Source organism: Danio rerio, chromosome 10, assembly GCF_052040795.2.
Source record: "Danio rerio strain M-AB ecotype USA chromosome 10, GRCz13ab, whole genome shotgun sequence".
Classification (NCBI taxonomy): Eukaryota; Metazoa; Chordata; class Actinopteri; order Cypriniformes; family Danionidae; genus Danio; species Danio rerio.
The window spans coordinates 9,721,734-9,745,047 of NC_141030.1; the positions used below are offsets into that span (position 1 = coordinate 9,721,734).

Consider the following 23,314-nt stretch of genomic DNA (forward strand, 5'->3'; position numbering starts at 1 on the left):
GACTATTTTCTTGTTTTATTATAAATAATTTTAAAAGAGAAAATGGTTTAATATATATTTTAAATTAACAATAGTTCATGGTGTTATGCATTTTAAATTCAATTAACTGGATGACCGTGCATTATTTTGTAAGCCAATTTATTAATCAAAATGTGCCGAAATATTCTTAAAATTATTTGCAATTTCTTTGTAAATGTTTCAATATATTAAATTCCTTGTACTCGTGTTTTTTATTTAACATCCGCTAAAAGCTCGAATAAATATTGATCAGCCGAGCCGACTATAGTTTTTGAATCGCTATTTCGTAAATTAAAACCCAAACACCAAGCAAGCTTTCAGCATCACAAAATGTCGATACTGTACATACTCAGGCCACATCTCTTCCCTCCCCTCTGATCTGTAAACTTTCAGAAGGTAGGCTGTGCTCTGACTGCCTATGAGGAGAGCAGGAGCAAAACCTGCCAGCCCCTCAATTTTCTCCACTTCCTGTACTCAAGCAACTGCATCCCAAAAGAGGGAAAAAGTAGGAAATATCCTGCAAACGGTTCTAAATAAGGCGTCCCGACGAACCGCTCGCGTTTGGCGTGTCCGCTGTCGGTTAACTGAGCTACCACGAATGTGAAGACGTTTGTATAGAGATTATTGACTGACTTACACCGAAGGAAACGACGAATTAAAACGACGAATTGCTGTTATATCAAACCGAATTTATCCGAAAAAGGCGCATGGGATGAACATTTTGCAAAAAACACTTGATGCAGCTTAAAAACATCTGAAGTTACGCCGTCAAATGTATTGGAAAAATGAAGCTCTGGCCCCTCTTTCAGAGGGAAATCAGTTTCTATCCGAAGGAATTCCCTCAAAACAGGTAAGACATTTATAAACCGTTTATGCTTGTTAGCTTTTATCTATTTAATTGCATGCAACAAAAAAAGTAAGAAGTCGCCAACATGTTGCTGGATGTGAAAGTCCTCTGTGCATCTCCTGCAGCCTGTAACATCTTCACCTTAAAGTGATGTCATGAGAATCAGGATCTCTTCTGAATAGTGTGATTTGCGGTCCATCCTCTTCACATGCCAAGTCTGCAGAGGAAAAATTAGATTTTAATTACTGCCATTAAAAATCAAATTTGCAATTCTTTGGGTGGCCCGTTGCTTTCCCTGATTGGCAGTTGAAATTGACACTCTGGGGTCCTCTTATCGCGAGCATTTCAAGCTATTTGTAATTGCAGGTAGTTTATTTTTTTCAGCTCCCTGGATTGCGTGGAAATACGATTATGGGAAGAGGCACGGGTTAAGTGTGGGGAAAAAATCAATCCAAATTGAAATCGCTTCATTAAAAACAGGGGCTTTTGTCGCGAGGCTCTCAATACACAGTTAAAAGCGCTTTTATTGTTTTTGGACGCATATATAGAACCGAGAACGTGCCTGATATGGAGCACTGTGGCTTGACTGTGTTGTAGGTGATCTCTCCAGATTCGCACAGCACACCGGGAGCATCACGCTGCGTGGACGGACAACACGGACAAGCGATGGTGAGTGAGGATTTAACGAGGTTCTGCGAGATCGGTGCGTTTTGCTTTTGCACGACAGGCCTTCACGCAAAACACAACACTCTTGTTGATGGAATACATTATTTGAGAGTTCTTGGATGTCTATTTCAAATTGACTGCACTTTTTAAAATGTCAATATCCTTTTGCATAATGGTTAATTATACAAAAGTTAATTATGTTGTAAAACACCCGTTCATTCTGACACGACCATTTTATGAATTCATACAGCTACTTGATGAGTAAAAAAAAACATTCTTTACCAGTATATTCTATTTTTTTCTTGCCCTTCCAAATGGGAAATGTCCAAAAATAAAACCATGTTTGAAAAAAAGCGGCTGTGTTTTACAATCTGATTTGTTTCCTCTCATTGAATCATGCAAGTCAACTTGCATTTGACGGTTTCCGTTTTAGCGGGTTTAATTTTTCGGTTTACAAAATATTCTTGTCAACAAAAAAAATTCTAAACGTCATATTTATAAATGTCATGTTTATGTAAAGTGTCAAGTTTATGACGTATTTTCGATGCCTCTCTTGCAGTCACAGTCTGACGGGGAATCTCATAGATCTAATATGGAGAAAGACGACACGCGCTCCTCGCCCAGTCCGCCCTCAACTCCGTCCATCTGCTCGCCCACGTCCACCGCCTCCTCCGTGCCGTCCACCGGGAAGAACGTGTGCGCGAGCTGCGGACTGGAGATCCTGGACAGATACCTGCTCAAGGTACGACTGTTTGTGAGTGTGTGTGTAATCTCCTGTGACTACTGAACTGTGGTGTTAAATAATATTAGTGTTTTAAAGCGAATGGAGTATTTGAGTTTTGGAAAATTCGCAAACAAAATCATGTAGGCTTTAGTTAAAATGGTTTATTAAGCTATGCCTAAACTGTTCCTTATTATGATTTGGATTGCTTGTTATTATTAATTATTTTGTGCGTATTAACATGCGTGTTTGTGGTCTAACACAATGCTGCTATTTTTATAGATTTTTAAAAAGGCTTAAAAATCATTTGCGACTTAATCTTAAAGTTGATAAACTATTCAAAATTCTTGATAATTCTAATCAATAAATAACGAATACAAAAAGCAGAAATAAAATGCTACATTAGAGTAGCCTATGTCCTTATATAACATGAGTAAAATTCTCCTAATTGTTTTAGTGTATATTTTTAAATGTATAACAAATAAAGTCTAGATCAAATCATATCAATGAAAAATGCATTTTGACAGAACTAAAACATATTTAGTAATATCCACATTCTGTATTTTGGTTAGGTCAGAGAAACATTAAAATAACGAGAAGAGGAAATTAGGTTAATTATGAAATGGATATTTCTACACACAGATTTTCTTTTCTGCGTTTTGACGCTTTTCGGGAAAAATGAACAAGGTAGTTGGCTTCATTTTGTTTCCTAAACATTTGCAGTCTTCTATAGTGCTGATGTTGACAGGATCTGTGTGCTCCGGCTCGCGTGCATCATGTGCTCTGCTCGGGCTGCTTGTTTTTCAGGAAGTGCGTGTGTTGCGCGTGAGGATGATTACAGCTCGATCAGTCCGAGTGTGTTTTGCTTTTTTTGCGGAAACTAATAAAACAGTGCGTGTGTTTTTATTACAGTTTAGTAAAGACGAACCTTCTTAGATATTTTCCTTTTTCCTCTTTCTTAGTTTATGGGGTCTGAGGGTCTTAAAATATATCACCAAAAAATTCAAGTAATAACATTAAAATTAAAAGCTTTTTAACAGAATATTTAAACAAATATTGCTGTAAAAGAAAAATATCATACGTGTCTCTAAACATACTTGAAATGTATTACATTTCAAGTTCTAATAATTTAATTTAAGATGTTTGTAATTTTGATTACCATTATTAAATTATACCGTTTTATATTGTTTTCGCTTTTAATTTAATAATATAATGCAAGCATTTACTTAATTTAACCACACAATTTTAAAGAATTATTACAAATATTTAGAAGATTCTAAACAAATATTTTCATTAGAAGCCTGTCACATATATATATATATATATATATATATATATATATATATATATATATATATATATATATATATATATATATATATATATTTTGCCAGTGATTTTAAGATTAAATAAATCGAGTTATTTTTAGAATGGTTAATTACATTGTTGTATAAAGCAAATGCTACGAATTGGAAAAAATGCAATTAGACTTGCACTGTGCATTTTTAAGTGTCCTATTTTAATTTCAATATTATTATTTTTACCAGTACTCTATTCTTCTTCTTCTTCTTCTTCTTCTTCTTCTTCTTCTTATTATTATTATTATTATTATTATCGTTGTTATTATTATTATTAATTTTCACATACGCTATAATGTTTGTTACAGGTTAATAATCTGATCTGGCACGTGAGGTGTCTGGAATGTTCCGTCTGCAGGACTTCACTACGCCAGCACAGCAGCTGCTATATTAAAAACAAGGAAATCTTCTGTAAAATGGATTATTTCAGGTAGGGTAAGTTTTTCACTTTCTGTCCTTAAAAATATCTGGCGTGCACATACACGAAATAGTTTACTACTGAAGTATATAATTGAAAATACGTTGCGCGAGTGTTGCGTCTTAAGCTTTAGCGCTTAAAAATGTGATTTCGTCAAAAAGTATCAATCTAATTCTTACCTAAACAAATATATATTATTTCAGAAAACGCTGTTTATAATTTAGTGATTTAATTTAACTTTCTAGTGAGTTAAATTAACGCTTTTAACTATTTAAAGCATCCGCAAAACCTGATAAAGCCTAATAATTAAAGACAATCGATTTATTAAGTGTTTCGGGTTTATAACTAAATTATTTATTCATTAGAAATAAAGTCTGAGATTCCATAATTGTCTTCTCCTAAGTAATTAAACAGGTTTAATAATAAACCATGCAAATAATTTTATCTAAGTACATTTTTGGCTAGTAGTTTGTTTTAAAAATTTGTTTCTTATTAAGTAATATTAGGCTGCACAACATTTCCTGACCATTTAATTTGAAATTTACCACACTAAATTACTGAAAAAAATTCCTTTGGCTGCCCACAAAAGAAACTGATGCCAATAGTAATATAATGAGAGGTCTAAATAGTACTTGATTACTTGATTATCAGTTGAGTTCAGTTCCCTTGCATGCAATTGAACAGTGTTAGAAATCAAACACAAGTCAAACAATTCCATCTCATCCAGTGCTATGGGAAGGCATGGATTGAGAGAGATCCGACAGGGAAGTTGTGAAATTGCATTGAGGGCAGAAGGGCTGTGATATGGCATGATTGCAGAGCACTCAGCGAGGCATGTGAATAGCAGTGTGATATTGGCCAGCCTTCCCTGCTTATTGCCCGTCTGTGTGAATGACTGGCCCCTTTAAAGTCAATGCCGTGTTGCAGGAGAGGGTTTGTTTTCTACGTTAAGGCCAATAATCTGAAGAGATGCTCCACAAGATGGTGCATCAATGCCTTGATCTTCAGTGAGTCTGGAGCGTCGGGATCTCTCAGCGGCTGTTTAACCGAAAGGGAGATTATAAGAGGAATATTTGAAGAGTCTGCATGTGGAAAAGACATCTAAATGCATAAAAAAAACGAACTTTATAGGGGATTGTGTTGTTGATTTTATGAGGGATGAAAATATATTGCTAGGATGGTTAGATGTGGTTCAATACAGCACAAATCTGAAATGTTGGAATTCTTTGAGAAAGCTATATAAATAAAATAGACAAGATCATACAGATTTTTTTCAAAATAATACGATCAACAAGTCATGTTTTTATGCTACTTGAACTTATCAAAATAAGTTAACCATGTCATTCTTGTATATAGTTATATGAGCTTTGGTTTTATTTTCTGATTTAGTTTAATATAATTGCAATGACTTGTACGGTTAAATTGATTTAACCTAAAAATTCAAAGCAAAAACATTTTTTTACAGGAATTTTTTATTGGCATTAAATATTACAAATATGCCAACAGTATTCACATTTCTTCAAACTAACCTTGAAACTAGATTTTTTTAAGCTTGTGATATTTTTTATTAAATTAAACCAGACTTTAAATTAAAATTAAAATGACACTTTTATTGTAATTGACATTTAAACTTTATTTTCATGTGATTTGTAGCTTGTACATTAATATAAAATTAAACTAGAATTCAAAATAAATTCAAATAATCGAAATGTGATTTGTAGCATGTAATATTTACCTAAAAACAAATAAATAAAATTTAAAAATAAAGATAAAATAAACTTTAAGAATGATTAATGTAATTATGTTTGCTCTAAACAATATTTTGCTCCTTTAAAGGAACAGTGGTATTTGATTTTCGATTGATTTTCCAAATTATGAGTGTTTTTCATGACAGTATATACAGCTAACAGTTCTGACATGGAATCAAGTCAATCTACATGGCAGCAGAATAGTGATCGACTCTGTAATGTATTCGTGTTTGCCTTGTAAAAGAGACAGTAATAGCTCCGAGCTTGTGGAGTCGACTTCAGTAATTTGAAGTGCATTGAATGTTTGTTTTTCTCCGCTGCCACTGAAACATCCCTGTTATCAAATCAAAGTGTTTTAGAAGGCATATATAAGCTTTTTTTTTTACACACCTCACAAATCAATCTTTTAAATTCATATTTTGTATAGTAAGCTTTACAATATTATATTTGTGTGTATACATTAAATTAGTCAGTACTGAAGCCAAATCTGAAGCTTATCTAACAAAATAACTTACGATAATGGTACAAAAACTAGTACACACAATTTTTTATATTATAGAAAAATATTAAATACAAATTTATAAAACAGGAAAAATCAAGAGAAGCAAAAAAAATTTGAAAAACTTGTAGGTTGTAACTTTGTTTTTGCAATATTTTGCTTGAATTTAATTGTATTATCTTTCAATTTCTAAATATGTTTGGTGACTAAAATATCATTTTAATAAATATTTGTTTAATAAAACTGTTTTGTTTAAATGCACCGAAATACATTGCCTATGTTTACTGAGAAATGGATACAAATATTCATTTTCAAAATGGGGTGTACTCAATTATGCTGAGCAATGTATATGTATGTGTGTGTATATGTTGTTTATTGACAATTTAATTAATATTTTCTAAGCAACATAGATTGTTTTTAATCAAGATCAATAGAAAACACCCACTAAATGTCATTCAAATAATAGTTACACCAAAATATAGAAATAATATTAAACCAAAATATATTGTCAGGCATATTTCGAACAGAACCGTTTGATGAGATCAAAAGACTTTATTTAAAGATAACAGTGCAGCCATAAAATACTAAATAATTCTAATTTTAAAGCCTTATATTTGACCACTTTTCATCCTATTTATCAGCTTTTGAATTTTATTTAAAAATATTCAACATTTCTTTTTTATATTTTATAATTTTATATTATATCTTAAAATATTTTATATACAAGTACAGGTCAGAATAAGCATGTTGTTTTGTTTCAACACAAAAATAGAATTTTAAATTATTAAATACTAATTCGAAATGCTATTTTCTTCTTTTTCGAATATTATTGTTTTACATTTTATTTTCACAAACATTATTTGAGACATTAATGTAGTCGATTCTTATATAAATCACTTTTATAAATGTAATTTAATTCAGGCTCCAAAATCTCTTTGACCCACATCTGCACATTTACTTCAGTTTGGTTTGTAAATGATCTGAGCCTTGCTTCTGACACTTGTTGATGTTTTGGCATAGGCATTAAGAGTTGTACCTGTAGCTCAAGCCCATCATTTGTTCTTCGGCAGCTGAATTATTTCGCCGGTGCTCCTGTAACTATAGGACAGCCATCACATGCCTGAAAGGAAAAGGATCTCCATTGATTTCTTACACAAAAAAAAGAAAACAAAACACAAGGAGATATGTTTCATTGGTGTTAGTCTCTCATCTGGACCAGATTGACAGCTGCTCTAATAGAGCGTAATTACAGGAAATCAAAGTGGGTTTGCTCTGTGTGCAAAAGGGGGAGGTGGAACCGGCAGTGAGGGTCAAAGCGGAGACTGTACCTACACTAAAACCAAACAGCCACAAAGGCACGAGCATCAGGCCACACAGGAAGTCAGAGAAGGCTGTTAATCAGAGGAACCAAAGGATCAGGACAGGGTGATGGAGTGAGGCGGTAACCCGAGTGGGTTTGTGTCGAGCGGAGATCGCTAGATTTGCAGGAGATGACGTACTGTAATGGCCATATGCGCGGACAGGATTCTTATGTTTGAACGCAAACAGAAATAAACAGAGCTTGGGCAACTAAAAAAAAATATTAGTGGAAAATACGGGATTCTAAATGAGAGGCTCAAATTACTGTGACTTAAGACGGTGTGTCAGAATATAGATTTCAATGTATGCATTTATAATCGAGAGATAAATATTGTGCTGTTTACAGGATAATTCAAAACTATTAACAATGCATGCTAGACTGTCATAGGTGGTTGTTAAGGGGTTGCTAGTATATTGCTGTGCATTGATTTAGGTGTTGCTATACAGCCGATGTTACGCTGTTCTGCATGGTTATTATGGTATTGTTACACAGATTAAATGGGGCATCACTGTAGAGAGCATTATTAGTACCACTTTTTTAAAGCATCAATGTTCTGGAAATATTTTGTTTCTATAGGAACTTTTTATTGAAGGATTTTTAGATTTTTAAAAATGTAGGTTTTTGTTGCAATAGATCACAGATGCCCAAACTAGAGCCTGTGGGCCAAAGTTGACCCATGGTAAGCATTGATTCTGATATCTGAGAAGAGAGGATGGTTAAGAGATTGTCATTTCAAATTTAATGTAACCTTTTATTTGTTAGTTTTTTTTGTTACGCTACAAAAAAAGCTTAGTGAAATTAAATATTTCTATTCAAATGGTTTAAATGAATCAGATTTAGTTAAAAATATACACTATCACCCGACAGATAGAGGACAATGCAAAGGCTTTGGTGAGCAAATCAAGGCAGATTATGCTTGACTAGTGTATTCAGCATTGAACTACACAGTTATACAAGTGATTGTGTTTTTATTGCATGCTATAATTGTAAAAAATAATATTCCGCATTAGGTAATATGATTCAAAGTAATGTTTTCTATTTGTTTATAAATATAATGTGATTTAGGAAATTACCCATTGCAGCCTTAATGTAGAATAGATTGGTATATTTATCTTCTGCTCACGGCTCTCAATAAAATTTGGTTGTTGGACCTTCATAATAAAAAGTTTGGGCACCCCTGCTATAAATACAATATATAACAAGTTTATTGGAAATTGGCTTATATGTTGGAAAGTGTAATGGCCTAAATATACAATTATTAAAGTATTTTAAGGTTGATAGTAAGGTACATTAAGAAAGAGGGTGGAGTTTAAGATCTCTATTGTTTTGATTTGTTCACTACAACTCTGTGATTGGTGGAACTTTCTGTAAAGCATTATGGGTTGTGTACAGTTGAAGTCAGAATTATTAGCCCCCCTGTTTATTTTTTCCCCAAATTATGTCCAGTGGAGAGATTTATTTTCAACACATTTCTAAACATAATAGTTTTAATAATTCTTTTCTCATAACTGATTTATTTTATCTTTGTCATGATGACAGTAAATAATATTTGACTAGATATTTATCAAGACACTTTTATGCAGCCTAAAGTGACATTTAAAGGCTTAACTAGGTTAACTAGGCAGGTTAGGGTAATTATGCAAGTTTTTGTATAATAATGGTTTGTTCTGTAGCCTACTGGAAAAAAATATATAGCTTAAAGGGGCTAAAAATTTTGACCTTAAAATGGTGTTTAAAAAACTAAAAACTGCTTTTATTCTAGCCGAAATAAAACAAATAAGACTTTCTCCAGAAGAAAAAATATTATCAGACATATTGTGAAAATTTCCTTGCTCTGTTAAACATCATTTAAGAAATATTTTAAAAAGAAAAAAAACTTGAGGGGCTAATAATTCTGACTTTAACTTTAGTTATTCTATTTAATTTGGGATTAAAGAAAAATTCATTGAAGAAATATTAATTCTGTAATTATTTCAAGAGTTCACACAGCTATGTAGCATGACAGGTAGATCTCGAGAGCTGCCCCTGGTAAAGAAGGAAAGGGGGAGATGAGGTGGATGGAGGGACTCTTCAAAACAAAGATAAGGAAGGTCAGATGACTGGGCTTATTTATTGGAGGCTAGAATATATCTGATTGGTCTAGCAATAATATTTGATTGGACTTGCAACGATTAATGATGCAAGACGCATCAATCATATCACATGCTCCTCTGGAAATTATTTAATAAAATGTCATTTATTGACCCTCCACTTGTTTCAATCAGAAATCAGGTTTCATTGATTTCTATACTATGAATGTCAATATCTGCAGGTTTCCAACATTCTTCAGAATTTTCATGTTTTGTGTTCAACAGAAAAAAGCAATTCATCAAAGTTTATGAGGTGAGGAAATGTTCATTTTTGGGTAAAATATGACTTTAAGCTCAACAAGCATATACTATTTTTAACAACCTTTTCAGCTCTTTTTACTTCTGTACTCCTATGCACACTTTGGGTGGTTTCCAAAAAACTGTGGATGGGATCAAACTGTGGTAATGCTAGGTTGTTAAAGTTAGCAACCAAACTAACTAATTAGCTACATGCAAAATCGTGTAGTGTCAGGTACTATTTGTTTGAAACTTGCTTTTAAAAGACTTTATTCTTTGAAGTATGAATGAAATTGGCATGTTGTTATTATGAGAGCTACAAGAGTCATTCACTAATGCTCCACCAGGATAGTGTCCATTGGATGCTCACACCAAAATCTCATCGAGTTGATCGTATGGATATTTTCACCAATTGTTTTTCAAACAAATTTTGACACATTATTTACTATTTATTTGCATACTACATAGTATGGAAGTAGGTATATTCAGACAAAACACAAGTTTCTTTTCTGGTACATAAATTACATTGGATTACATACAGTGCATCCTTTGGCATACATTTTTGTGAGGCATGATATCTTGGCTGCCATATTGGTTTAAAATAAATGCTTATTTTTAATCATTTAAGCCATGAAAGTTGCAATTTATAAAATGGTTTAGAAATAGAAAGAATTTGTTAGCATTTTTAGTGATCAGGCTAAAAAAATTAACTAACATTTCAATTTAAGCCACAAATATTGGCTTCCAAATATATTATATAGTAATAATGTTTGCGACATTTGCCTATATATATATATATATATATATATATATATATATATATATATATATATATATATATATATATATATATATATATATATATATATATATATATATATATATATATATATATATTCGGCTTAGATGCTGATTATCAGGGGGGCCAAAGCGGAATGAACCACCAACTATTCCAGCATATGTTTTACTCAGCGGATACCCTTCCGGCTGCAACCCAGTACTGGAAAACATTTCCAAATTGATGTATCCTTAATATGTATAATTTTCTCATAAATTTCATGATGATGATGACAGATCTTTTATAGCTAAGGAACAGATTAGCATACTTAAACAAGTCACATGATTTGCTGTATTATTTATGTTCCTACACAAAAAAACCTTGGGTCTACATGTGTGACATACCAAATTTAATACTCATGGCTTGAGGTTTGGAAAAACCACCATGTGCAACAGTAAGATCAATGCTTACTGTAGCAAACACCACTAATAAGTCTCAACAGTCTCTGAGAGGGAGATTTACCCCAGATTATAATACTTCAGGAGTATATCAAATTTAATCTACTGAATTTTGTACGTCTACACGTTTAATTTTTCCAGCCAGAGGTGAATTTCTTTGGAGCTGAGGGAAACGCTTTGCGGCTGTAGGAATTTTTCCCTGGCGAGTTATGATCTGCAGGACAGGAATAAATCCAGAATAAGCACAACAACGCACAATCAGACGTGCGGCAGATCTGAACGAAAAACAAAACCCCCTTAAGATCTTTATGGCTTTTCTGAAAGGTTTTTGCGGTAAATGAACTGCCATGACAGATTACGGCTCCGTTCCACAATGTTTCTCCTCTAAACACACGTCTGAAATGCATCATTACTCAAACCCTGTACTCTTTGTCTGGAACGATGCTGTCAGGACATAAAGCGCAAGGTACACAGAAAACCCTTTGAATGCTTTGCTCAGGCATTAACACAGTTTTATGTGTCAATACTTTGCGCGTAAGTGGAATGTAAATATTTTCCAAAGCGTATTTTTCTTTTCGATTCAGCTTGTTTTGTATCTTAGCTCATCCTGCATATTGGCAGAGACAAATGATTATACATACACACAAGTTTCCTGGTTTGTTGAGTCCCGAGGGGCTCCCCTGTGGGCTATGATGTCATTTCCAGTGGATGGAGGGCCCAAGTTTAGGGCTCAGGGGCCGGTGTCATCATTCTTCAGTAGCGTATATGGGGGAAACATGGCTATCTTGATATCCCGTGTTTCTTTGCATTGAGTGACACTTTGTTTACACTAGAGCTCCCAATGACAGAGGTGTGCTGGTGGAGGGGGGTAGAATTCAGGCCAAAAAAACTGGCCATCTGTAGAGCATTAGTCTCTTTTAGTCCTCCAATCCTGTAACCCGGTTTGGTCACCCAAATGTGATGTCTGGGTCAGAAAAAAGGCACGGTCAGCCCCGTCCAGTCAAAATAACACTTCATTATAGCAGACTCAGTGTGCTTGCTGTTGGTTTGTGTTGCTGCAGGGTTGTTTATCAAGTCCTGTTGATCGGAGAGTAACAGAAGAAGTGGCATATGCAGCTCTAAGGCCATGTGGTTGCAGATTAAATATGGAATATGATGTCACTTAGAAATCATAGGCAGCTAAGGATGTGACGCTTAATATGTAATGTCAGCATAAACGTCAATAGCATCTTCAATTTATTTCTGTGCAACAGAAAACAATAAAGTTCTGCCATACTATCTAATTAGATATTAAGCAGATGCAAAACAGAAAAGGCCTACCACATTGTGGTATGCAAATAAAGTGTTCACTTTTATATACAGTTGAGAGCAAAATTATTAGCCCACTTGTGAAATTATAATCTTTTTCAAATATTTCCCAAGTGCTGTTTAACAGAGCAAAGACATTTTCACAATATTTTTCAATCTGGAAAAAGCCTTCTAGAAGAATAAATATTACAAAAAACACTGTGAAAATTTCCTTGCTTTTTCTTTTAGTTTGGCTGGAATAACAGCAGTTTTGTTTGACATTTTCTAGAACTTTTAGGGTCAATATTATTAGCCCCCTTAAGATACCCCCCCCCCCCCCCCCCTCCAGTGGCTACAGAATAAATCAGTTGTCCAATGACTTGCCCAATTAACCTAGTTAAGCCTTTAAATTGCACTTTAAGCTAAATACTAGTATCTTACAAGAATAACTAGTAAATATTATGTACTGTAATCATGACAAAAACAAAATAAGTGAAATTTCACAAACTAATATCGAGAGGAGCATGTGATATGACTAATTGCAGCTGGTCTCTCATCTGTAGTCATTAGTAAGCCAATCCAAACTCACTAGCTTGTCTGAAGATACTCTGTTATCTTTGTTTTCTGAAGAAACCCCCCATCCACCCCATCTCCCCTTTTTTCCTTCTTTAGCTCTCGAAAACTACCTGATCTCGTACTCCCCTTATATGCTCATTGACCAGGCAGGAGCCCTGGGCTCAATTATCTCCAAACTCAGGGTTCTTTCCCGGGACAGCATGCCAAATCTGCTATTATTATCAAGCAAAATCTAGGCGTGAACTCTTAAAATAAGTTTTAAAATGTGTTCAAATCTTTCTGTTAAACAACAAAGGAGTGCTAATAACTTAGTATGTATTTTTAGTCTATAATTTTCATTGTATTTCATTGAAATGAGCACTAAAGTGGTTAAAAATTACTTATTGCAGAAATGCTTTAATAATCACTAACTGTAAAAAAAAATGTAAACTAAAAAATTTTGCTGTTTAATATTATGAACAGTTTCATTTATATAAATTTTTTCTGTTATATCAAATAATGTATTAAATAATGCCAAATAGGGCGGCACGGTGGCACAGTGTTCTCCCCATGTTCGCATGAGTTTCCTCCATGTGCTCCAGTTTCCCCCACAAGTCCAAAGACATGCGCTATAGGTAAATTGGGAGTGTATGGGTGGTGCTCAGTGATGGGTTGCAGCTGGAAGGGCATCCGCTGCGTAAAACATATGCTGGATAAGTTGGTGGTTCATTCCCCTGTGGCGATCGCTGATTGATAAAGGGACTAAGCCGAAAAGAAAACGAATTATATATATATATATATATATATATATATATATATATATATATATATATAAACTTTACCCTGTGTTTACTATTGTATATTGATATATAATGAATTTTTATTTTACATATATATACTAATTATACATTTATTTATTGAAATATTTACGTATAAAATACTCTTTATCATATAACAATAGTATGTAATATTCATTTATTTTATTTTCGCCTTAGTCCCTTTATTAATCTGGGGTCGCCACAGCAGAATGAATCACCAACTTATCCAGCATATGTTTGCATGTAAGCGGATGCCTTTCCAGCTGCAACCCATCTCTGGCAAAGCACCAATACACACTCATTAACACACATACAATATGAACAATTTAGCTTACCCAATTCACCTACAGCACGTCTTAGGACTTGTGGGGAAAACTGGAGTACCCGAGGAAACCCACGCAAACATGGGTAGAATATGCAAACTCCACATAGAAATCCCAACTGACCCTATAAGGGGCTTGAACCAGCGACCTTCTTGCTGTGAGGCGATTGTGCTCCCCACTGCGCCACCATGCTGCCAATATGTAATTTATACTCTCAATATTCTATAGTGTGTATTATTTTAGAGTACGTTATATAATATGTACAAAATAACGTAATATAATCCACACTGCCTTTATTAATTTAAACACGTGAAAATGTCCTTCCAACAAAAGAAAGAGTGAAGGTGGTTTAAAAATAGACTTCTTACATGCATTACATTACACTGTTGGATAAAATCAAGAGTTTATGGATCCTATCAGCACAGTTTATCAGCAGACATTTCCTGTCGACCTGCGGCTCAGAGAATTACTGCTGGTTTGTTTGTGCTGAGAGTTTTACAGCCATGTCTGACACGTTTGCCGGTTATCTTTTGGACGCGGTTCAGTCTATCTGTATTCTGTCTTTTGCCAGAGAGAGAGAGCGAGAGAGAGACAAAACTACCTGTTCAACTCAAACATATGTTGTACTTTCGAGACAATAAGTGTAATTTACACATTATTATGCTAAATTACCAGTCAGATTATTCTGCTCATAAAGAGTGCATTTATTTGATCACAATTAAATGTAGTTGAAAATGTCATTTTAATATACTGTACTCCACTCTTCAAAGTCATCTTTTATTTATTCATCCATTATTTTATAGTGCTTTTTACAATGTACACTGGAAAAAATGATTTATTGGATTTACTTAATTTTTTAAGGTAAGTGGTTGCAAATGATTTATATTGGCTGAATGAACAAATTAAATTTAGTAATGATCAATTTGTTTGTTTAAATTCAGCCCATATAAATTGTTTGCCACCACTTACCATAAAATGTATCATTTTTTTAGTGTACCTGTATATTGTGTCAAAGGGTCATCACATAGATGAAGAAAAGGACATAAAAAGCCATAACGATAGTTCAAAATGTGGAACATTTTAGCATATTAGGCGGACAGAAGAGTAGTGGTAAAATGCTGGTGTACTTCTAGTTAAATGAAAAGCGATTCAGTTCAGTTTTGCATAAACGCCATTGCTGAAATTCAGTTCAGTTTAATTCAGATCTAATTCTTATTGGATGATTTCCTGTTTTTAATTTGGATGATCAGTTAATATTGGTGCCCAATTATTAATATTAATTCTTATAATTATCAGTGTTGAGAAATTTTTTATTTAGTTTCAAAGTGTTGTAAAAACTGATATTTTTTTTTGATGAAATGAAATATATTTATTTATTATTACAAATGTCTATTTTCTTTCACTGTTGATCAATTTAATGTGCAAAATGATAAATTAAAAAAATATGAAGCAGCCCAACTGTTTTCAACACTGATAATAAAAATAATAATAATAACAATAATAATAATAATAATAATAATAATAATAATAATAATAATAATAATAATAATGAGTGACGCTGTGGTGCAGAGATTAGCAAGATCGCCTCACAGCAAGAATGTCACTGGTTGTCGGCTGGGTCAGTTGGCATTTCTGTGTGAAGTTTGCATGTTCTCCCCGTGTTGGCATGGGTTTCCTCGGAGTGCTCCGTTTTACCCCACAAGTCCAAAAACATGCGCTGTAGGTGAATTGGGTAAGCTAAATTGTCCATAGTGTATGTGTGTGAATGAGAGTGCATGGGTGTTTCCCAGTAATGGGTTGCAGCTGGAAGGGCATCCGCTGCGTAAAAACATGCTGGATAAGTTGCCGGTTATTCCACTGTGGCGACCCCGAATTAATAAAGGGACTAAGCCGAAAATAAAATGAATGAATGAATGAATAATAATAATAATTATTATAATAATAATAATAAGGATGATAATAATAATAATAATAATAATAATAATTATTATTATTATTATTATAGATGTTTCTTTGAGCAGTAATTAAATACATTTTAAACCACATTCAGTAATGAGCTATTATAAATTCTAATATTCTAATATTCTTCATCAAATAAATACAGCCATGGTGAGCAAAACTGAACTGGTTTAGGGAGTGAGTATTGATGCCTGAGCTCTTCTCTGTCTCACAGTAGGTTTGGTACAAAGTGTGCCCGCTGTGGCCGGCAGATCTACGCCAGCGACTGGGTCAGACGAGCCAGAGGAAACGCTTATCATCTGGCCTGCTTCGCCTGCTTCTCCTGCAAACGGCAGCTGTCCACCGGAGAAGAGTTCGGACTGGTGGAGGAAAAAGTGCTCTGTCGAATTCACTACGACACTATGGTGGAGAACCTGAAACGGGCCGCTGAGAGTGGTGCGTATGTTTCAGACGCGGGTTATGGCTTCGTGTCATTGATCTTGAAGGATTTGCTAAGCAGTTTTGTGTTTCGTACAGGAAGTGGGCTCACTTTGGAGGGGGCGGTGCCGTCGGAACAGGACAGTCAACCAAAACCAGCCAAAAGAGCACGAACTTCCTTCACTGCTGAACAACTGCAGGTGAGACAGCAGAACACACAGCGGCTTTTTGATTTGAATTTTTTTTCAATGTTATTCATAATTTATTTGTTTGTTTGTTTTAAAATGAATATGGAAAATAATTTTATCGTTCACAGTAATTCGCAAGTAAATGCTAAGGTATTATAATATAAAAGCAATGCTAAATAATATTAATGTTACAATATATAATAATATTTTTTTATGATCGTCAGCAAAACAAACCTGCATTCCTTTGATCAAACATACAGTAAACTGTAATATTGTGAAATATTTTAGTGCTGGGCAAAAAAATCTAAATTTTTATAGTTGCATCCTAAATAAACGTTTGGTTTGCCATATGTGTGTGGTGTATATATTTATTATCTATGTATAAAAACACACATACATGCATATAATTGGGAAAGTGTTTATATACGTATAAAATATATATGTATAAGATACAAACTATATATAAATGCCAATATCTATGTAACAAAATTGTTTTGTATAGTTTTTTTTTCTTTGTATGTGTTTGTATCATATATATAAATATTTTTTTTCAAGACACTTCTACACAGCTTAAGGTGACATTTAAAAGCTTAACTAGGTTAATTAGGTTAACTAGGCAGTTTAGGGTAATTAGGCAAGTTATTGTATACCGATGGTTTGTTCTGTAGACTATCGAAATAATATAGCTTAAAGGGGCAAATGATATTGACCTTAAAATAGTTTAAAAAAATGTAAAACTGCTTTTATTCTAGTCAAAATAAATCAAATAAGACTTTCTACAGAAGTAAAAAAAAAATATTATTAGACATACTGTGTAAATTTCCTTGCTTTGTTAAACATAATTTAGGAAATATTTAAGAAAGAAAAAAACAAATCAAAGGGGGGCTCATAATTCTGTGTGTGTGTGTGTGTATAGCTATATATATATATATATATATATATATATATATATATATATATATATATATATATATATATATATATATATATATATATATATATATATGGTCCCACTTTATATTAAGTGGCCTTAACTAATATGTACTTACACAGGATTTAATAGTTTGTTACAATGTACTTACTGTGTAAATACATGTATTTACTGTGTACCTAAGCTTGAATAAATACATGTATGTAATTACATCTGTAATTTACTTTTGTAATTACATTTGTAAATACACTGTTGACCATCCTATACACCTTAACCCACCCTTAAACCTACCCATGCCACTAAACCTGTACATAACCCAACCTCTATCCCAACTCAAAAGCACCACAAGTGTTCTCAAATACATTATCAACACAGTAAGTACGTTGTATTTATTTTTTGATGTAAGTACATAGTAGTTAAGGACACTAATAGAAAGTGGGACCATAAATATATATATATATATATATATATATATATATATATATATATATATATATATATATATATATATATATATATATATATATATATATATATATATATATATATATATTCACATAGAAAACAGTTATTCAAAACTGTAATAATATTTCACAATACTTCCCATTTCATTTTAATATATCACTTTGAACATACCCTATGATTTAAAATCTATAAACTCTACACAGGTAATGCAGGCTCAGTTTGCACAGGACAACAACCCTGATGCTCAAACCCTGCAGAAACTGGCGGACATGACAGGACTGAGCAGAAGAGTCATACAGGTGACCACACATAAATCTTTTCATGCTTCATTTCTTCCATTAGAGTAAATAGAGAATTCGTATCCTTACAGTCAGTTGCCTTTTTTCACAGGTCTGGTTTCAAAACTGCCGAGCGAGACATAAAAAGCACACTCCTCAGCACAACGGCCCTCCTCAAGCTCATCCACAGGCCCGAATGCCACCCTCGCTGCCCGACGAGCTGCATTACTCTCCATTCGGTAGTCCTGAGAGAGCACGCATGGTGGCCCTGCACGGATACATCGACAGTGAGTGATTCCTCATCATCTCATTACAGAGAGGAAACTAATGCACTGCAGATCAACTGCTCTTTCAGACTGCTATTGATAATTATAGATGTATGAATAAATTAACATTGTAAATACTAAAATATAAACTATACATTTACTCAAATATATTAAGTTAACAATTGGAGTTACATTGTGTTGTTTAAGTGTTCCCATTAATTTTTTGAGCAATGTATGCTATGATGCTAACAGATATCATAATGCTAAAATGTATCTGGTTAAGTATGGAAAAACATTTTTTTATACTTACAAAGAAGTTTGATAAAAATACACTAAAACATTAAAAATGTGAATTTATATGAGAATTGAAATACAATGTAATTTATTTCTGTGATTCAAAGCTCAATTTTCAGCATTATGACTCCAGAGTGTCACTTAAAATCATACAATGTGATAAAACCCTGGTTGCCTTAATTTTGTAAGTTGATTTAAATTACCCTTATGAGTTTATGAGTCCATTTCACTTATGTTATGTTAAATTGACTTAAAAAAGCTTGAATAACTTCTAAAATTAAGCTAGAACATGATTAACTTTGTTTATTAAGATACAATGAACTAAAAGCGCATTTGTTTTTAGTTCATTATATCTTATTAAACTAAGTTAATGTCATGACTAATTGATCATATAAAATTTTACAACGTACTTTTATTATAATTTGATAGTAAATACTTATTATCACTGTTATTATTATTATTTATAAAGTGTATTTGATTACATTTTCTACACTACCCTTTAAAATTTTAATGTATGATTTACAATCAATCGATCAATCAATCAAAATAATACAATGAACAATAATAATATACAAAAAACATTTTAAATGCTCTTTTGCTAAAGTTTTATTTTAGTTTCCACAAAAGCAATAAATGTCCAACATTAGAAATAATTATAACTAAATAATTGATCATATGGATAATAATTATTAGTAATAATTGAGAACAAACCATATTTGAGCATCAAATAAGCATATTAAAATGATTTCTGAATGGTCATGTGATACTGAAGATATAATACGAAGTAATAATGCTGAAAGTTCAGCTATAGATCACAGAAAAAAATTCATTTTAAAAATGTTTAAATACTAAAGCGTTATTATGTAATTTTAATGTAACACATGGTAAGAACAAGGGACTTTTTCCCCCCCAAAAAAAAAACTAAAATTAGACTTGTCTGCATAAAAAAAACAACTCTTTTTGTTGTCTGCATAAAAAAACAACTCTTTTTGTTGTCTGCATCAAATAAAATGACTAAAGTGATTTTATATATCCAGGGGAAGCATATCAATTTCAAGGTGAAGAGTTTAATTATAACGTTTTTTAATATTTTTTGTGGGGAAAAAAATGTCAAAATATGAGAAAATGAACAATTCTTCATTCCTCAAGATTTTTTTAAAACAAATGAAACAAATTATTCTGACCTGCCTTTGCTAAATCACTTAAAGTGTTCATCCTAATTTTTACTATTAAATAACTAAAAATACAAATGAATAAAACCTAAAAGACTGAAGATACTGGCAAAATATGAAGATTTAAAATGACAATCAGTTCATATTTTTATGTTGAACTGTTCAGCTTCACGTTTTTTAGGTACATTAACTATCATTACACTTTACACAGTAAAGAAATTAACAAATGTTTTATGTTACCCAACTTTATTTTAATAAATTAATTTCACCTATGTTTTTAAAATTATACAATGTTTGACTTAATATTTTTAGTCAGTTTTATTGATGTAAGTTAATTTGATTCAACTAAAAAATATAAACAATCATAAAAATTAAGCAATCATTCTTTTAGTGTAGTGTAGTGTAGTTTAGTGTAGTGTTGTGTAGTGTAGTGTAGTGTAGTGTAGTGTAGTGGGGGTCCTTTGCAAATCATGGTAAAAATCATTATCTGTTGCTGAGAAGATAAAATCTAACTTACAAAACTGTTTGTAACCTAAAGTAAAAATTTTTGTGATTGATTCAGTTGTGGATTAACATATGTTTTGCTTTGGCAGGTCATCCGTTCTCAGTCCTCACTACACAGAGTCTCCCTCACCAGGCCATGACGTTGCCGCAGCTTCCTCTTAGCCGCTAACACCCGCACTGACCTCTGACCCCTTCACCCCGACCTCCTCCAACCACCCCAGAGGTCCTGCTCTTGACCTCAGAACCCTGCAAGGAGAGACATGACATTGTTTCCTCACTGACTATATTGGACAGGATTTTACTCACCTGTTGAGGAAAAAAAAAAAACACACGCAAGGGTGACCTGTGAATCTGCGTCTCGCTAAGACCAGGATCTGGACTTCACACTGTAAAGACTAGACTCTTCTGACTCAGCGTTTGGAGACTATGAATGCAAACAAAAGGAATGTAAAAAGTTACCAGCATCAGTGTTATAACATGTAGATTGAAAAAAGGCAAAAGCACACGCAATGTGGATGGGGAATAAATGACATAGGACCAATGGGTAAGACATATTTTCTCTTTTTTTATCCCCCTCGCTGAAATGTGCCATGATTAAACGTGTTCTTAGTCGCCTAAAAACTAGACTTCCACAATTTTAGAGTTTAAAAAGACTATAAACTGTTCATTGTTTTTAAGGCAAGAAACTACAGGTGAATAGATTAATAGATTAGTTTTATTACACTTCCACGGTTGATTGATCACATTAAAAAACTGCAAACATTTTTTGTTACTGTATGTATAAATATGCAAACAAGACATTATTAAATAAACTCTAATTTGCATATATTGCTAGCACTGAAACTGAAAATTGAACTTTTTTATTTCATTATTAATATAATTATTATTTTGACACATTAGAGTCAACGAGATTTTACAAAGACATTTTAAGACATTGTGTCTTTTCTTCACTTCATAATTCAGAAATTATTTGAACAGAAAAGAAAAATATCTATGAACAAACCCATCAATAAAACCTTCAGAATGCATATATGAAAAAAGAAAGACTGTGAAGATTGTTGTTAGAGCTGCTGAGGTGATTTATTGGAGAAAACAGAATTTGAGAAAATATCCTGCAAAAATATGTATTGAAATAGAAATACACAGACCCAATTTGACAAAGTCCTATAAAAGAATCACTTAAAAGTGTATTTTGGATGCTTTCTTTTCATTATGTTAAATAAATACTTAATTTAATTAATTAAAACATCAAAAAGCTTTTTAAAAAATCTCAAAATTGATAGGTGGATGAAAAAAAAGCTTTTACCTGCAGTGTCTTGCCTTAAATTATAAATCCTAAAAATAACTTGTGAATTATGGCTACAATTATCTTGTTTGTTTGTTTGTTTAGAAATCAAGTGAACTTGTTTAATTTTAGATCAAGTATGTTAAATATTTTTAAGAGTCCAGAGGATGTCTAAACCTTTGAATATTAAAACTTTTTCAGGATGCTTTGCAATGACTGTTGTCGTATCCGTTTACCTACAAAGAACGATAATTGCAGTGATTGTTTTACAAATACAATTATTAAACACGATGATGAAGGGATTATCAATGACAAACAACAGTATTTTGTGCAAAAGAATGGAGGAGGAAGACTAAAAAGAGCACTTGAGTAAAATGTAAAGATAGCTACATGTAAAGAAAATGTACATGTATTTTTATTTAAGCAGTGTCCTGATTTAATGTGGGAGACGAGTGTGTCTGTGTTTCATGGTTTTCTTCATTCACGTGTGCCGTATTCAGCTGTGACGAGAGAGACGCTGCACATGAGCTGTGTACAGGTCTGAATCCAGGGGAAAAGGCTGAATTTGTAACTTAAATTTGAGAAATGCATTCTTGTGTTCTGAATGGGGGACAAGGCCTCAACATTCTTGTATTTATTATGACAGGTAGCCTGTAAGCACTTTTCCCCACTTCCACATGTCTGTTTTGTAAAAAAAATAATAAAAAAGGAAATAAATAAATGAAATAATTAACTAATTCTTTGGCTGTGAATCATGTTTTTTGTTATTTAAAAGAATTTAGTTCACAAATTCTAATAACGTAGTGATGAATACAATTACATTTAGTGAATTAGTATGTAAGTCATACTTTTTTCTGTATATATGTCTATTTTTAAGATCACACTGTTAACCATTTATATAAATAAAATGTATGATAATTAGATAACATGAGTGAATTTTAAAATAGAATGCATGTATTAAAAATAATTCAATTTATCCTTTTCTTTAAAAATGTTTTATTAGTAGTATGCATGTTACATTACACATTACACACACACGCGCACACACACACACAGTTGAAGTCAGAATTATTAACCCCCCTGATTTATTAGACCACTTGTTTATTTTTTCCCTAATTTCTGTTTAACGAAGAGAAGATTTCATCAAGTTTTAATAACTCATTTCTAATAACTGATTTATTTTATCTTTGCCATGATGACAGTAAGTAATATTTGACTAGATATTTTTCAAGACACTTTTATACAGCCTAAAGTGACATTTAAAGGCTTAACTAGGTTAATTAGGTTAGCTAGGCAGGTTAGGGTAACTAGGCGAGTTATTGTACAACGATGGTT

The 23,314-nt window shown here is 32.7% G+C and overlaps 2 protein-coding genes across 26 annotated transcripts in view; one reads left to right on the top strand and one right to left on the bottom strand.

Annotated features, from left to right (window-relative positions):
• The first annotated feature begins 490 nt into the window (after positions 1 to 490).
• Positions 491 to 22,716, top strand: lhx6a (LIM homeobox 6a). 2 transcript variants are annotated; one of them, NM_001004015.2, is given in 9 exon segments: positions 491 to 868; positions 1,463 to 1,534; positions 2,091 to 2,273; positions 3,919 to 4,040; positions 16,394 to 16,614; positions 16,696 to 16,796; positions 18,384 to 18,479; positions 18,571 to 18,745; positions 20,784 to 22,712. In NM_001004015.2, coding segments are annotated over 9 exon segments (1,128 nt in total). In that variant the 5' UTR covers positions 491 to 790; the 3' UTR covers positions 20,864 to 22,712.
• The window catches only part of morn5 (MORN repeat containing 5), a 49,116-nt gene continuing 26,674 nt past the window's right edge, over positions 873 to 23,314 (bottom strand). For 3 of the 24 annotated variants that reach the window (XR_015500403.1, XR_015500421.1, XR_015500414.1), the window contains 6 exons: positions 21,038 to 21,118; positions 20,825 to 20,940; positions 18,549 to 18,726; positions 16,709 to 16,790; positions 7,312 to 7,395; positions 873 to 1,082 (listed from right to left, as the gene is read on the bottom strand). The gene's annotated coding sequence lies outside the window, so the exon portion shown is untranslated. Of the gene's footprint in view, positions 1,083 to 4,540; positions 5,067 to 7,311; positions 7,396 to 16,708; positions 16,791 to 18,548; positions 18,727 to 20,824; positions 21,119 to 23,314 lie in introns of those variants that run through there. The other 21 variants (XR_015500400.1, XR_015500411.1, XR_015500408.1 and 18 more) reach the window with 11 other exon arrangements.

What these genes read in the sequence shown, in the direction of transcription:
- lhx6a (XM_087269329.1), top strand. Translation starts at nt 791, where the DNA reads ATGTATTGGAAAAATGAAGCTCTGGCCCCTCTTTCAGAGGGAAATCAG. An exon ending in TGTAAAATGGATTATTTCAG is followed by an intron (nt 4,041 to 16,396) that starts GTAGGGTAAGTT and finishes GTCTCACAGTAG; the next exon opens with GTTTGGTACAAAGTGTGCCC. An exon ending in TGAGCAGAAGAGTCATACAG is followed by an intron (nt 18,480 to 18,570) that starts GTGACCACACAT and finishes CTTTTTTCACAG; the next exon opens with GTCTGGTTTCAAAACTGCCG.